The sequence below is a fragment of the Heptranchias perlo genome, chromosome 21 (genome assembly GCF_035084215.1).
Source record: "Heptranchias perlo isolate sHepPer1 chromosome 21, sHepPer1.hap1, whole genome shotgun sequence".
Classification (NCBI taxonomy): Eukaryota; Metazoa; Chordata; class Chondrichthyes; order Hexanchiformes; family Hexanchidae; genus Heptranchias; species Heptranchias perlo.
In genome coordinates, this window is record NC_090345.1 from 35,196,254 (window position 1) to 35,211,973 (window position 15,720).

Sequence of the window (15,720 nt, forward strand, 5' to 3'; positions counted from 1 at the left end):
GCTGAGATTGGTTAGCCCAGTACAGAGCAGGGATTGAACCTGGTGCCTCTGTATGGCTTTGGGTATCTGAACACAATGACTCAGCTGGGGAGGAGTGAGAAGATGATGCTGCAGCTTAAAATCCTAAGTACTGAATCTTCACTAGTTTCATTTGCCTCATATTTGCTACTATAAATGACTACAATTTAGATACTGCAACTTTTCAGAAACCTATTTTTTGGTAGGTTTTTAAAGTCAGAAGTGCCAGGCATGACTCCTGAATTTGTTTTCCTCCCACTCGAAACAATGGCTGCAGCCAAGATGGTCACTGCCAAAAACATGGCTGTAGCCAGCCAGTCTGGATGAAATTCTACTACACCCCCAAAATAATGAATTCCTGGGGCTGGAATACTGTCCCCTACATCACTACAGCCACTCAAGCTAACAGCAGACATTTGTTCACCTAAACAATAAATTAGGCAATCTAATCATCAAGATGATGAAAACCTCTAAGTCACTCAAACCTGTAAATAAGTGAAACTGCTCTTTAGTTTGGCTTGCTTAATTTTCTGCTGCTCTAAACTCAAACGCCCTGTTAATGGCAGCAGGAATATCTTCAGTTCAGCTGCCGTGGACAACTCACTCTTCCCTCCTCACCCCTCCTCACCCAAAAAGCTGGATTTAATCTGCTGCAGTGTATACTCCAGTGTGAGTAATTCAATCAAAATAATTCTGAGTTATTGATATCACCATGCTCTCTGAAACAAAACCTTTATTGCACAAAATTAAGTAATTGAGTTGGATAATAGAATTCTACCATCATGCATGGCGGTGGTTACAGTATCTGAATAATAGAAAGGTGTATGTGCTGAAAATTAATCAGAAGCATATGTGTTTCCCTGTTTTATTAATTGATATGGCCAGTGAAAGAGAGAAGTATTACTTTTTTACAAGATCGTGAGATAAATACAAATGAGGCAAATCATTTTACTCAATTTAGTTCATCCATCCAGGAAGAGCTAACAATTTCTCCCCTCCCTCCCCTTGCAGTATCAAATTGTTTCTTAAATAATTCCAGCTTTTTTGGCTCCACTACTCCACTCAGAAGTCCATTCTTTGTGTGAAGAAGGACTTCCTGACATCAGCCCTAAATTTGCTTTGTACTGGTTTGAATCTGTGACCTCTTATACTATCACAATTTATTTTTAAGTAATTTTCCAGATCTACCTTTTCCAAGCCACCTTTATAAGATCACTTCTCAGTTGCCTTCTACTAAAGCTTAAAATCTCATGTTTCTCCAGTCTTTACTCATACTTCAAATTATACATAACTGACCCAGGGTGATTCTCTGAACTGCCTCCAATGCCTGAATGTGTCTCGTGTCTCAGTGGCCAGTACTTCACACAGTACTAAAGATGTGGTTGACCAGAGCAGTATGCAGTTTGTACATGACTTCCTCTGACTTCTACCGTACTGTTTTGGCTATCCTCAATGCCTCACAGCTTGCTTTGAACATCTTGAAATGGACAAGAAAAGACCATCTGGTCCATCAAGCCTGCCCCACACAGTCATGATATGTGAAGCATCATGATTAGACACCCCTTCCCACCAGCAGCTATATAATCACTCTTGGGTTTTTATCTGTTTTTTCTCTCCAGACCAATTAGGAGAAAAATATCTGGAACATTCTTCTCCAACCCCCTTAAGCGAACAAAAACTAGTCCAGGAGACCACTTTGACCGTGGTTATATTGCCTAGCATTTCATCTTAACTTTTATAAGACGTGATCATTGTCCTAATCAGGAGCTGTCCAGCTCTTTTTTTGGAGGTTTGCAGAAAATCGACACTCACCGCACGAGCCTGCAACTTGTTCCAAAGGTTTACTATTCTCTGGGAAAAGAAGAACCACCTAACATCTAACCTAGCCCTACCCTTGCATAATTTATACACCAGGCCCCTGGTCTGCCGCACTTTAACACATAGATTATTTCAATCAATGGGAACACAATCCAGTCCTTAAAATATTTTATATACCTATAACAAATCACCTCTAATCCACGCATCTTTAAAGTGAATAGACCCAGCTTTTTAGGCCTCTCTGAGTAACTGAAGATTTTTAAGCTGGGAATCATTCTTGTGGCCCTCCTCTGAATCTTTTCCATAGCTTCTGTATCACCCACCATATGAGGGTACCAAAACTGGACACCGTTTTCTAAATGCTCTAACCAAGGCCTTGTACAAGGATAAGATGGCATGCTTAGTTTTATATTAAATAGCCTTAATAATACAACCTAATACCCCATTTGTTTTGGTGATGGCTTCATGGCATTGGTCATGAACACATGAATATTAAAGATAAATTATTTTGAACAAAATAAATCAGCTGAAATTTTGAAACCAAGAAATTATCATAATTTTTTAATTAGATTTCTATGCAAATTCAGTTCCCAATCTCAACTGTGTTGAGTGGCAGCCAATAACATCTGACCAGGTGGGAGTGGAAATCAATAGCTAACCATCCCAAGATGCAATTGCTTACCTCTAACTACTGCTAATAAAGTAAGATAAGTAGAGGCCTTGTGCAAGACACCTTACCTCCCCACATCCAGAAAGTAATTATGCATGCCAACTATTGGCATAAAGTTTTAAAATGACCTGATGGTTTATGGCAGTCACAGTCACAGGTGTGTTTATTTACTGTTTGTCTCCAAACTATCTGCCTATGTAAACTTAGACTGTAATTGCACCTCCCTGCCAGTGGTGGCAGTGTAGCACCTCAGTTTTACATCTCCCAATTCCTCAGTGTGTATCACAGAGAGACACCTATGCTCCAACCAACTCTAGTTCTTTGCTTGCCAAAGTGCCATGCATTTTGCTATTCAACTATGAATAATATCAATTAAAAATGATATAAAAAGGGACATGAATGGCACTCTGATATAATTCAGTTGCCCTGATCCAATTATCCCTTAGCCCCACTCCATCTGAAGATCATGTACAATTTTGACTTCCTGTGTGCAATGCCGTGGGAGATTGACGGACGGACGGACGGACTTGTATGTGTTTCAGGAGCAAGCCTGGCTGTTGCCTTATGTGAAGGTCGATGTGTTACGACTGTTTGCCGGGGCTGTTTTGAGATGATGTGGGTGTTGCCTGGTCTGATTTCATTAACCGGATTTATTTAAGCATCCCTATCATTGCACTTATAAAATTGCCAATGTTTAGAAATAAATTAGGGAGTGTGGTTCGGGTGGTCATGGGTTGGGGTGTTCATGGGTTGCACTTGATTTTTAAAAATTGTACTCTCATTATTTAAGATTTTACTACAGCATACATCCTGTAGCTAACCCGCACCCAAAACCTCCACTTAACTTGCTTTGACCCAGCTTTGAGGAGGCATGCAAGAGCAATTGACCATAATTCTTTTCCTGCCGTTTCCTCCCCCTCATGGGAATGTAGCTCCTCATAGAGCTTAATGGGAATTGAGGAATGGCCAGTGAAAGGGAGAAGTATCACTTTTTTTTACAAGATCGTAAGATATGTACTGGGGAATTCAATAGCGTGGGGGGAGGGGGAATCAAACAACAGTTTGCATTTAAATAGCGCCTTTTAACGTAGTAAAACATCCCATGGTGCTTCGTAGGACCATTATCAAACAAAATTTGACACCAAGACATGAGATATTAAGTCAGGCGACCAAAAGCTTGGTCAAAGAGGTAGATTTTAAGGAGTGTCTTAAAGGAGGAGAGAGAAGTAGAGAGACTGAGAGGTTGAGGGAGGGAATTCCAGAGCTTAGGGCCTAGACAACTGAAGGCACAGCTGCCAAAGGAAGGGCGAAGGAAATCAGGGATATACAAGAGGCCAGAATTGGAGGTACGCAGAATTCTCGATAGGTTGTCGCGCTAGAGGAGGTTACAGAAATAGGCAAGGGCAAGGCCGTGGAGGGATTTTCAACACAAGGATGAGAATTTTAAGCATGGGTGAATGGGACTAGGTGCGAGTCAGGATACGGGCAACAGAGCTTTGGATGAGCTCAAGTTTAGAGAGGGTGGAAGATGGAAGGCTAGCCTTTATACTCTTATAACATCATGTGCCACCCGAAGTCATACTTTTGAATATCACCCATTTCTGTTTGCTGCAGTGGTTAATGTGCTTTTTGTTGATAGACATGTTGTTAACATTTATTTGAATATGTAGAAAGTTTTGGTAGATGTTTATCACTAAAAATGTGGTTAATTTCTTTTGCAGAATGAAAGATACCAGCAAAAAGAACAATATATTTTCTCAGTTCAGAAAAAATGACCGTGACAAGCAAAAACTGATTGAGACGGTAGTGAAGCAACTACGCAGTTTGGTGAATGGTATGTCCCATCACACATAGACTGTTGCTCTGATTATTTTGTCCCTACCCTTTATCATTCTTCAGCCAGCATTCGTATACAACAGACTGTCAAAGAAATCTCTAAAGGATAAGACTGTATCAAGTGCAGAACAAACAAATTAGGGATGTAAAGGGTAGAGTGGTATAAGATAAGGGGAAGGGGGAAAATGTTTTGTATGTATTTTTCAAATCATGCAGAATTTAGTGTTTTTTGAGATTTTCTGAATATGCACAACGGCCTTTACCGCACACCACCAATGTTCATCATAGTCAATTATATGTTTTAAAAAACTGGAAAACTAAAAGTTAGAGAAAATAAGCTCAATTGATGGGCAGTGTCAACACAAAGAGGAAAGTTGGGTGGGTGAGTTAACAAAACATTTCACACAGATTTTACCAGTTGCAGTTGCAACATGATTTTGTTTTAGTTTAGTAGTAGCACTCTACTCTCTAACTTTGCAATGGATTGACTGTGACATTACTTTGTAAATAATAAACAAAAAAATTAGGCATGATGTTCCAGACTTGCATACAGAGTTGGCTGTTTCTGTTTTTTCTTTTTTGTCTCAATGAAACTTCACTGAAACATTTTCTTGACCAGGTGTTTTGTATGTTTTACCTGCATTAGTGTTCAATCTAACTTTGTTTTTCACCATTCACGTCGTGAAAGAGATGTTCAGGAATGTTTTATCTTTATTCATGTTACAGATATTACTGCACGTAAATTTGTATTTTTTTTAAGTTTTTACTCAGGGCTGTACTATGTTTGTGAATTTTTTTTTTTGCAGAGATATAAAAATTAGCTTGAAGCACTAGTCTGTGGCAATCCGAAGTAATGTGACATTACTTTTGATCTGCTTCAGCTCATCTCCCTTCTTTTTGATACAGTTCACATCCCAATTCATAGACTATTGATGAATAATGATGGTGGTTTTATTCTGATTGTTTCAGATTGGACCCTTCTCTGCACTCCCAATAGGAAACGTAGTGTATAGCTGTCTTCATTATCTTTACTTACTGTTTGACCTCTTTCAGTTTGTTGACTCCTGTTTGTAAGACAGACAAAAATGAAGGATATTAAATTCTGTAAATTGATCTATTGCAGTACTTTATTCTTACTCTGTAATAAAAGTAACCCTGAGCACTTTTTAATTGTTATTTTTTGAAGTCTCAATTTTATTTCACTGGCTGATGTGTAGCAACAGGTATTATTTTGCAGGCAATTAGGAATTAGTTGTACTTTGGAATTATGCTGTTTAATTTTATATCTTTCAACGTATCATCTATACCTGCTATTCTGATAAAAGGTCACTCATTAATGCTTCAATATGTATCACTCATTAATCCTTCAGTGTGAGGGTCACTCATTAATGCTTCAAAGTGAGTGTCACTCTCATTAATCCTTTAATGTAAGGATCACTTATTAATGCTTCAATGTGAGATTCATTCTAGTTAATCCTTCCATGTGAGTATTACTCTCATCCTGCAATGTGAGAGTCACTCTCATTAATCCTACAATGTGAAGGTCACTCATTAATCCTTCAATTTGAGGGTGAGTCATGAATCCTTCATTGTGAATATGGTCACTAACACAGCAGAGTGCACTGACAGTTGATATATCATTGTATCATAGGTACAGCGTAGGAGGAGGCCATTCGGCCCATCATGCCTGTGCCGGCTCTTTGAAAGACCTATCCAATTAATCCCATTCCCCTGCTCTTTCTCCATAGCCCTGTAAATGTTTTCCCTTCAAGTATTTATCCAATTCCCATTTGAAAGTTACTACTGAATCTGTTTCCACCACCCTTTCGGCCAGTGCATTCCAGATCTTTACAACTCGCTACATAAAAAAATGTTTCCCCATGTCGCCTCTGGCTCTTTTGCCGTTCACCTTAATTCTGTGTCCTTTGGTTGCCAACCCTTCTGCCACTGGAAGCAGTTTCTCCTTATTTGCTGTGTCAAAACCGTTCATGATTTTGAACACTTTTGTCAAATCTCCCCTCAACCTTCTCTGTTCTAAGGAGAACAAGCCCAGCTTCTCCAGTCTCTCCACATAACTGAAGTCCCTCATCCCTGGTAACATTTTAGTAAATCTCTTCTGAACACTCTCTCTAAGGCCTTGATATCCTTCCTAAAGTGTGGTGCCCAGAATTGAACACAATACTCCAGCTGAGGCCTAACCAGTGTTTTAAAAAGGTTTAGCATAACTTCCTTGCTTTTATACTCTATGCCTATATTAATAAAACCTGGGAAAACCATATGCTTTTTTAACAGCCTTCTCAACTTGTCCTGCCACCTTCAAAGATATGTGTATGTGCACCCCCAGGTCTCTCTTCCTGCACTCCGTTTAAAGTTGTACCATTTAGTTTATATTGACTCTCCTCATTTTACCTACCAAAATGTATCACTTCACATTTCTCTTAAATTTCATCTGCAATGTGTCTGCCCATTTCACCAGTCTGTTTGTGTCCTCCTGAAGTCTGAAACTATCCTCCACATTGCTTACTGCATTTCTGAGTTTTGTGTCATCTGTAAACTTTGAAATTATACCGTCTATACCAAAGTCCAGGTCATTAATATATATCAAAAAGAGCAGTGGTCCTAATACTGACCCCTGGGGACCACCACTGTATACATATAATTACATAGAATGTACAGCACAGAAACAGGCCATTCAGATCAACAAGTCTGTGCCGGTGTTTATGCTCCACACGAGCCCCCTCCCTCCCTACTTCATCTAACCCTATCAGCATTCTCCCTCATGTGTTTATCTAACTTCCCCTTAAATGTATCCATGCTACTCGCCTCAACTACTCCTTGTGGTAGTGAGTTCCACATTCTAACCACTCTCTGGGTAAAGAAGTTTCTCCTGAATTCCCTATTGAATTTATTGGTGACTATCTCATATTTATGGCCCCTAGTTCTGGTCTCCCCCGCAAGTGGAAACATCTTCTCTACGTCTACCCTATCAAACCCTTTCATAATCTTAAAGACCCCCATTAGATAACCCCTCAGTATTCTCTTTTCTAAAGAAAAGAGCCCCAGTCTGCTCAATCTTCTCTTTTATAGTTCTGGTATCATCCTAGTAAATCTTTTTTGCACCTTCTCCAGTGCCTCTACACTCTTTTTATAATACGGAGACCAGAACTGTTCGCAGTACTCCAAGTGTGGTCTAACCAAGATTCTATACAAGTTTAACGTAACTCCTATCCCTCTAGACATGATCCCCATGGCTTGGTTTGCTTTTTTTATGGCCTTATTAATCTGCGTCGCTACTTTGTGATTTGTGTATCTGTATCCCCAGATCCCTCTCCTCTACCCCGTTTTAGACTCCTATTATCGCAGCAATATGTGGCCCCCTTATTCTTCCTACCTATCTATATTGAAATTCATTTGCCAATTACATGCCCATTTTGCAAGTTTATTGATGTCTTCCTGTATTTTTTCGCAGTCCTCCTCTGTATTAACTATACCCCCCCAATTTGGTGTCGTCCACAAATTTTGAAATTGTACTTATTTATGTAAATAGTGAACAACAGTGGTCCCAGCACCACTTCCCACCTTTTGCCAGTCTAAGTAACTACCTTTAACCCCTACTTTCTGTTTTGTAGCCAGCTTGCTGTCCATTCTGCTACTTGTTCTCTGACTCCACTTGCTCTGACCTTAATCATGAATCTGCAATGTCGTACGTTATCGAGGGCCTTTTGAAAATCCAAATATATTCCATCTGTTGCATTACCCTTGTCCACCGTTTGTTACTACTTCAAAGAATTCAGTAAGGTTGGTCAAACATGACTGTCCCTTTTGAAATCTGTGCTGACTATTCTTTATTATATTTTCGGTTTCTAGGTGTTTTCTATTACATCTTTGAGTAAGGATTCCATTATCTTTCCTACCACCAACATTAAGCTAATTAGTCTATAGTTCCCTAAACTGGTTCTATCTCCCTTTGTAAATATAGGAATTACATTAGCGGTCCACCAGTCCTCTGGCACAATTCCCTTTTCTAATGAATTTTTATATATACATGTAATAGTGCCTTTGCTATCTCTTCCTTAACTTCTTTTGATATGCACGGATGCAATCCATCCAGACCAGGGGTTTTATCTTTAAGTTTGATTAGTTTATCAATTAACTCCCTCCTTTCAATCTTAAATGTCTTTATATCTTTTTTGATCTCTTTTTCTAATGTCATCCCAACCCTGGCAAATACTGAGTTAAAGTAATTATTTAATATTTCTGCCATTTCGCTGTCATTACCTGTGCGTTTATCATGTCTATCCCTATCCTGATTTTTCTTTTGTTATTTATGTGTCTGTAGAATACTTTACTATTTCTTGATCACCATTTTAAATGTTTCCCACTGCTGTTCTGTTTCTTTGTTTATCAGTAAATCTATCCAGTTTAATTTCCCTAATTCCATTCTCATCCCCTGAAAATCAGCTTTTTTCCAATTTATTACTTTGGTCCTTATCTGTCTTATGCCCTTCTCAATCTTTATCTTAAACCTTATTATGTTGTGATCGCTATTGCATGGACATTCCCCTACGCTTACTTCTCTGTTCTGATTCACTTCCCATTGCTAGATTCAGCAGTGCTTACTCTCTTCGGCTTTTTACATACTGGGTAGAAAGGGAGTCTTGCACACATTGTAAAAACTCCATTCCCTGTACCACTTTACTTACCTCTTGCCAGTTTATTTGGGGATTGTTAAAATCTCCCATGATTACATATTTCTTCCTCCACCTCCTTTCCACTATTTCACTATTAGGTGGTCTGTAAGTATACCCCTTAGCGTGATCGATCCCTTATCTTTTATTTCAATTCATATGGATTCTGTTTTCTATCCCGCTTAGTTATGTCCCTTTTTTCTACTGCCATTGTTATCTATAATTAGTACAGCTACTCCACCCCCCCTTCCTTCCCTATCGTTTCTGATTGTTATAGCCTGCAATTTAGTTGCCAGTCCTTTTCTTTATGTAAGCATGTTTCAGTTATACTTCAGTCCAGTCTGAAAAACAGTTGCTCACCACTACTCTGCTTTTTGTCCCTTAGCCTATTTTGTATCCATGCTGCCACTGTCCCTTTTAATCCCATGGGATTTAATTTTACTAACAAGTCTATTATGTGGTACTTTATCAAATGCTTTTTGAAAGTCCATATACACATCAACCGCACTACCCTCATCAGCCCTCTCCGTTACTTCATCAAAGAACTCAATTATCAAGTTAGTCAAATACAATTTGCCTTTAACTCATCCGTGCTGACTTTCATTTATTAGCCCATACTTTTCCAAGTGCCAATTAATTTTGTCCTGGATTATTGTGTCTCAAAGTTACCCCACCATCGACATTAGGCTGACCGGCCTGTAATTGCCAGATTTTTTTCTCTCACCCTTGTTCAAAAATGGGGAGAAACATTTGCAATCCTCCAGTCCTCCGGCACTATCCCCATATCTAAGGAGGATTGGAAGATTGTGGCCAGAGCTTCTGCAATTTCCACCCTTACTTCCTTCAGTAACCTAGGATGCATCCTATCTGGACTGGGTGAATTTTCCACTTTGAGTACTGCCAATCTTTTAAGTACCTCTTTTATCTATTTTTATCCTATCCAATATTGCTACTACCTCTTCCTTTACTGCTAAAAATGGAATCATCCTCTTTAGTGAAGATGTTTGCGAAGTATTCATTTAGCACCTCAGCCATGCCCTCTGCCTCCACAAAAAGATATTTTGTCCCTAATCAGTCCCACCCTTCCTTTGACTACCCTTTTACTATTTATATGTTCATAAAAGACTTTTGGGTTCCCTTTTATGTTAGCCGCTAATCTATTCTCATACTTTTTGCCTCCTCTTTTGTAGATCTCCTCTGTACTTTCTGTATTCAGCCTGGTTCTCTGCTGTATTATGAACCTTACTTTCGTCATAAGCCTCCTTTTTCGATTTCATTTTAATCTCTATATCTTTAGTCATCCGGGGGCTCTAGCTTTGGATGCCCTTCTTTTCCTCTTCGTGGGAATGTATTTACTCTGTACCTGAACCAACTCCTCCTTGAAGGCCTCCCATTGTTCAATTACTGTTTCACCTATCAGTTTTTGATTCCAATCCACCTGGGCAAGATCCCTTTTTAACTCATTGAAATTAGCCCTCCTCCAGTTAAGTATTTTCACATTTTATTGTTCCTTGTCCTTTTTCATAACTATTCTAAACCGAATGATATTATAATCATTGTTCCCTAAATGCTCCCCCACTGAAACATGCTCCACCTGCCCCACTTCATTCCCCAGAACTAGATCCAGCACGGCTCACTGCTTCCTTCCTTGTTGGGCTGGAAACATACTGTTCAAGGAACTTCACGTACACATTTCAGGAATTCTTCCCCCTCTTGCCCTTTACTCTGTTACTACATTGGGATAATTGAAGTCCTCCATTATCACTACTCTATAATCTTTCTGTAATTTGCCTAGAAATTTGCTCCTCTATCTCCTTCCCACTATTTGGCCTATAGTATACATCCAGTAGTGTAATAGTTCCTCTTTGTTGCTTAATTCTAACCAAATAGATTTTGTCCTTGACCTCTCAAGTAAATCATTCCTTTCCAGTGCTATAATAATTTCTTTAATCAATACTGCCACCACCACCCCCCCCCCAACTCCTTTCTTTCCTTCCCCATCCTTCCTGAATACCTTGTAGCCAGGAATATTCAGTACCCAATTCTCCCCTTCTTTGAGCCAGATCGCTGCTTTTGCTACTATATCATAGTCCAATGTGGCAACATGAGCCTGCAGCTCACCAACCTTATTCACCACGCTACGTGAATTTACACACACGCACTCCAAACTCTTCTTAGATTGCCTTGCTTTTGCCCCCTGTCTGATCCCTCCTATTTCTGAACTATTCTTTACTCGAGTGCTATTTGTCCTTCCCAGTCTTCTGTGCATCTTGTTTCTTCTCTCATGTTTCATCCTGGTGCCCACCCCCCTGCCAAATTAGTTTAAACCCTCCCCCACACCATTAGTTAACCTCCCTGCAATGATTTTGGTCCCAGCTATGTTGAGGTGCAACCCGTCCATCTTGAACAGATCCCTTCTGCCCCAGAACTGATCCTAATGCCCCAGGAATCTGAAGCCCTCCCTTCTGCACCATTTCTCCTTTGAGGTCCTGCTTTTTAACTTCCTGCGTAGCTCCTGAAACTCTGACTGAAGGACCTCAAGCCTTTTCCTTCCTATGTCACTGGTTCCCACATGGACCACGACTTCTGGCTGTTCCCCTGCCCCCCCCCCCCCTCAAAATGTCCTGCACCCTCTGTGATGTGCAGACAAATAATGTCTGTGTTTGTAACAAAAAATAAATACTAGGGAATTACTACAAGGCAGTAATCTAATCCCAAGACTCGGATATCATTTTAGGTCAACCTAGCATCACTTACTATTTGAAACCTGCTGAACGCTTTGATTAAGTTAATGTATTGTGTTCACTCCCTGGTGTCCCTTATTCTAGAAGGGTGTTGTTACACTACAGGTATTGGTTTGGGTAATGGATATCCAGCAGAACTATGTTGTGCTGCTGACTCTGCTTTGCTCTCTGGCCAGGCAAAGTGAAGCTCTGCGCACACATTTACATCCATGTGCACAGCTCTGCTCTCTGGCACCCAAATGCCATTAAATTTTATTAGCAAAAAGCCAGTAGGGCAGTCAACATGGTGCTAATTTTAAAAAGGCTAAAAATTACATTTTAAAAAGTTCCCAGATGGTCCAATGCACTTCTTACAATTAGATAGCAGCTAATGCAAAGCCAAAGCAGTGTAAGGCAATCCCCTTAAAATGGTCTTGCACTGCTTGCCTAGGTTTGATTTGGGCATTTCACATCCAAGTCATACCATATACTTAGTGTAGATACAATATCCAAAATCACTTTACACTGATGCAAAATGGCCCACTGACCACAGGCATAGGCAGTTACACTGATTGTAGAAAAATGTGTACATATTTTCCCCTTTTCTGGGCAGCAAATCAAATCATACTGAAGCAGCTGATTTACTTCCACAGGGGATCTTTGTGAGCAAAGGGAAGTGGGGGGGGGAAGCCATTTGCTTGTCCTCAATTCTTTGAGAAATCAGTAATGTGGTACTCTGGCTGTCCCACAGTTACTCCCGGCACTACCTTTTCTCTTGCAGCTGTTCCCTTTTCCAGCCCGCGAGTGGCTCGCTACTCATACTGCTCCCCTACAGCTTTTCAATCTCCCACACCTTATTGCCGCTCTCCCTCAACTTCTACCCAATCTCCTGCAACTTCCAACTAATCTCACCGTTCTTCCCACTCTCTCACCATTCCAGTTACTCTCACCCTGGCCTGAGCCCCACTCCATAGACACTTGTTTTGAACATTGGGCAATAGAGCACTGTTCCTTTAGTGTTAGATTTTTTTTCAAAATCCTTTAATAGACTCTCTTGAGTCATTCTTTGCCATTTGGGGATTTTTTAAAAAAACACATGGTTTTAAAAGCAAAAAAAACTATCTTTAAAATCTAACTTTAAAAATTTTTTTAAAACAAATAATTATATTTTTATGTTATGGCAAATAGAGGATTGGAACTTGATGGATACAAAGAGCAGGGTTTAAATCCCCAATTTGCTGCATAGGGAATTTCTTCATGAGGCCGATTTATTACAACATCAAAGTGGTTAAATATTAACAATAATAAAAAAAAATCATTTCTGAATTTTCTGTTACTGAAGGAAAAATAAAACTTATAGAAAAATGTTCAGTATGAGAACCTTTTATGTACTTCTGTTTGCTGTTGAGGGGCTTTTTATGCATAAAAATAATTAAGATGCTGTTTACTAGTTTTCTGGTTTTAAAAGTTCCTATCCTGGTAATAACTTAAAATTGCTGCAGAGAAACAGTGAACCTTGTAACTTGTTTCATTTTATTTTAATTCCTTAATGGCAATCAGTAATTTAAACTTTAAAGCCAGCCACAATTAATCAGCTTTGCATTCCCGATATAACATTTAATAACAGACAATTAGTAGTCCTCCCTCTCTTTCTGTTTCTTTTTTGCTCTTTAAATGTCTCTCTTTTTTCTGTAGGAACTTTTTTATTGTTCAAGCAAATTTGCAATAAATGGAATATTTGGTTTCATGTGACTTGTGTCTACAGTGTGTTAGATGCCAGTCTTTTAACCTATCCATGAAGTGCCCTGTGCCCTTGTACTGCTGATTCAAGGTTCTGTAGCAAACAAGGTTGCATGAATCGGCCCAATAAGGTTAGTTTATAATACATTTTTAATCTTAAAACATATCAACTGTGAGGCATAAATGTGCTCTTAAAATTAGTCAGAAAATAGATTTTCAATATAAAATTCAGTTTATTTCTGAAGGGGCATGCCCTTGAATCGCTTGAGGGATGGGGTATGATGGCATTGGCAGGAAAAAGGGGTAGCTTTTGGTTAATATTGTGTGCATTCTTTAAAGATGGCTGACCTCCCATCTTCCACCCTCCATAAAGTTGAGCTCATCTGCAACCCTGCTGCCCGTATCCTAACTCTCACCAAGTCCCGTTCACCCATCACCCCTATACTTGCTAACCTACATTGGCTACTGGTCTGGGAAGGCCTCGATTTTTAAAATTCTCATCTTTGTTTTCAAATCCCTCCGTGGCCTTGCTGCTCCCTATCTTTGTAACCTCCTACAACCCTCAGATCTCTGATTTCTTCCAATTCTTGCCTCTTGCGCATCCACGATTTTAATCGCTCCACTGTTGGCGGCCCTAAGCTGTAGAATTCCCTCCCTAAACCTCTCCGTCTCTCTACCTCCCTCTCCTCCTTTAAGACGCTCCTTAAAACATACCTCTTTGACCAAGCTTTTGATCACCTGACCTAATATCTCCTTATGTGGCTTGGTGTCAAATTTTGTTTGATAACTCTCCTGTGAAGTGCCTTGGAATGTTTTACTACGTTAAAGATGCTATATAAATGCAAGTTGTCGTTACTACCCATAGCCTACTATCGACTAAACACCTAGAAAACTTGTACACATTAACACTTTGCAGCTGCCCCCTATGTTTCTTATTGGGTTTTGTTATATGACCCACACAAAAAAAATTGATGCCAAACACATCGCATATAGATTTCTTTGGATGCTCATTCCTACTTCACTGATTACGTCTAATAAAATTACTACGGGTCTTTCTTCGGCTGTGCAGTTGAACGAAAACATGGTTTTGTTAAATGGAGGTATTGCCCAACAAACTGCTCTGAGCCTTGGTGAAAGGTCTCATTTTGCTTCAGTAAACAAGCTTTACACTGTTCTCAAGAATGAAGAGAATCGTATAATGTGTTGTGTCTCACTCCGGCAAATCTATGTTCTTTTCTTCTCGTCTGTGGGTTAAGAAGCAAGTGTCGGTGTGTGTGGCCTTAACCATCACACCGCTTGTTTGGTTTCTGCTGGAAAGAAATGTGTCTCAGTAAAGAAAACAGTCAATTATGTTTTCCCCGATTAACTCCCTTGTGGACTTTTGTTTTCGAGTTATATCTGCTCATGTCCGGTAATTATCGAGAGAAACTGAAATGCAGGTGCGATGAGGAGATACGGGATTCTGAAGCTGGCATCGGATTATGAAAGGAGGTAAATGTATTTATTTGATATGGAGAGCCCGGCACTTTATCCAAAGATGAAACAGCCCCGTCTCCTAAATGAGTTGAAGGAGAATCCTGGAAGAAGCTGTGCTCTCGAAGCAGGAAGATCGAATCCATTAAAAGCATTTCATTTATCCCCCTACTACCGCAGCGGCCCTGCTTGTAAGCTAAGCCTCTCCTTCCCCAGTGGATTAGGCTGAAAATGCCTTATAGTCTTTTTTTTATTTTTCAAAGAGAGCGGTGTTACTCTGTGAAGAAGCACACGATTTTTTTTCTTTTTGCCTTAACTTTTACACGTTTTTTTTAAAAAAACAAAACTTGCATTACAAACGTTTAACACAAACCTGCAGCTTAGAATCTCTTAAAACAAAATCACGCCGTTTGCCTTTTGTAGTCATTAACATTTTAAGTTCCGCTCCAAAAGTAGCAGTAATGCTCGGGGTTGGGGTTTGAACCTGACTCCCTAGTAAAGTGCTGTCAACCCATCTGAAAGAGGTAGTGTCTCTGTTGCAGCACCAAGCCGGGCTTAGGAAGTGCCAATGAGGGTCCTGTGGAGATTGCGGCACTTTTTATATTTGGACATAGTTATAAATGTTCTAAATGGGGGAAGGTTGTTCCCACATCCAAATTTCCACTACATTTAAGAATGAAGGCACGCCGAAGAGACCGGCTCCTGTGTACAAGCACGCATGTTCAGAGCTCTCCCTGGCTGGGATAACTGAATG

General features: G+C 39.8%; 1 protein-coding gene across 6 annotated transcripts in view; it reads left to right on the forward strand.

Annotated features, from left to right (window-relative positions):
• LOC137340123 (exocyst complex component 6-like) overlaps positions 1-5,518 on the forward strand; it is a 186,240-nt gene extending 180,722 nt beyond the window's left edge. For 4 of the 6 annotated variants that reach the window (XM_068002450.1, XM_068002451.1, XM_068002453.1 and 1 more), the window contains 2 exons: positions 4,228-4,340; positions 5,312-5,518. In XM_068002450.1, the coding sequence (XP_067858551.1) occupies positions 4,228-4,340; positions 5,312-5,355 (157 nt within the window). In that variant the 3' untranslated portion in view covers positions 5,356-5,518. Of the gene's footprint in view, positions 1-4,227 lie in introns of all 6 variants that reach the window. The other 2 variants (XM_068002454.1, XM_068002455.1) reach the window with 1 other exon arrangement.
• Positions 5,519-15,720: the final 10,202 nt, after the last annotated feature.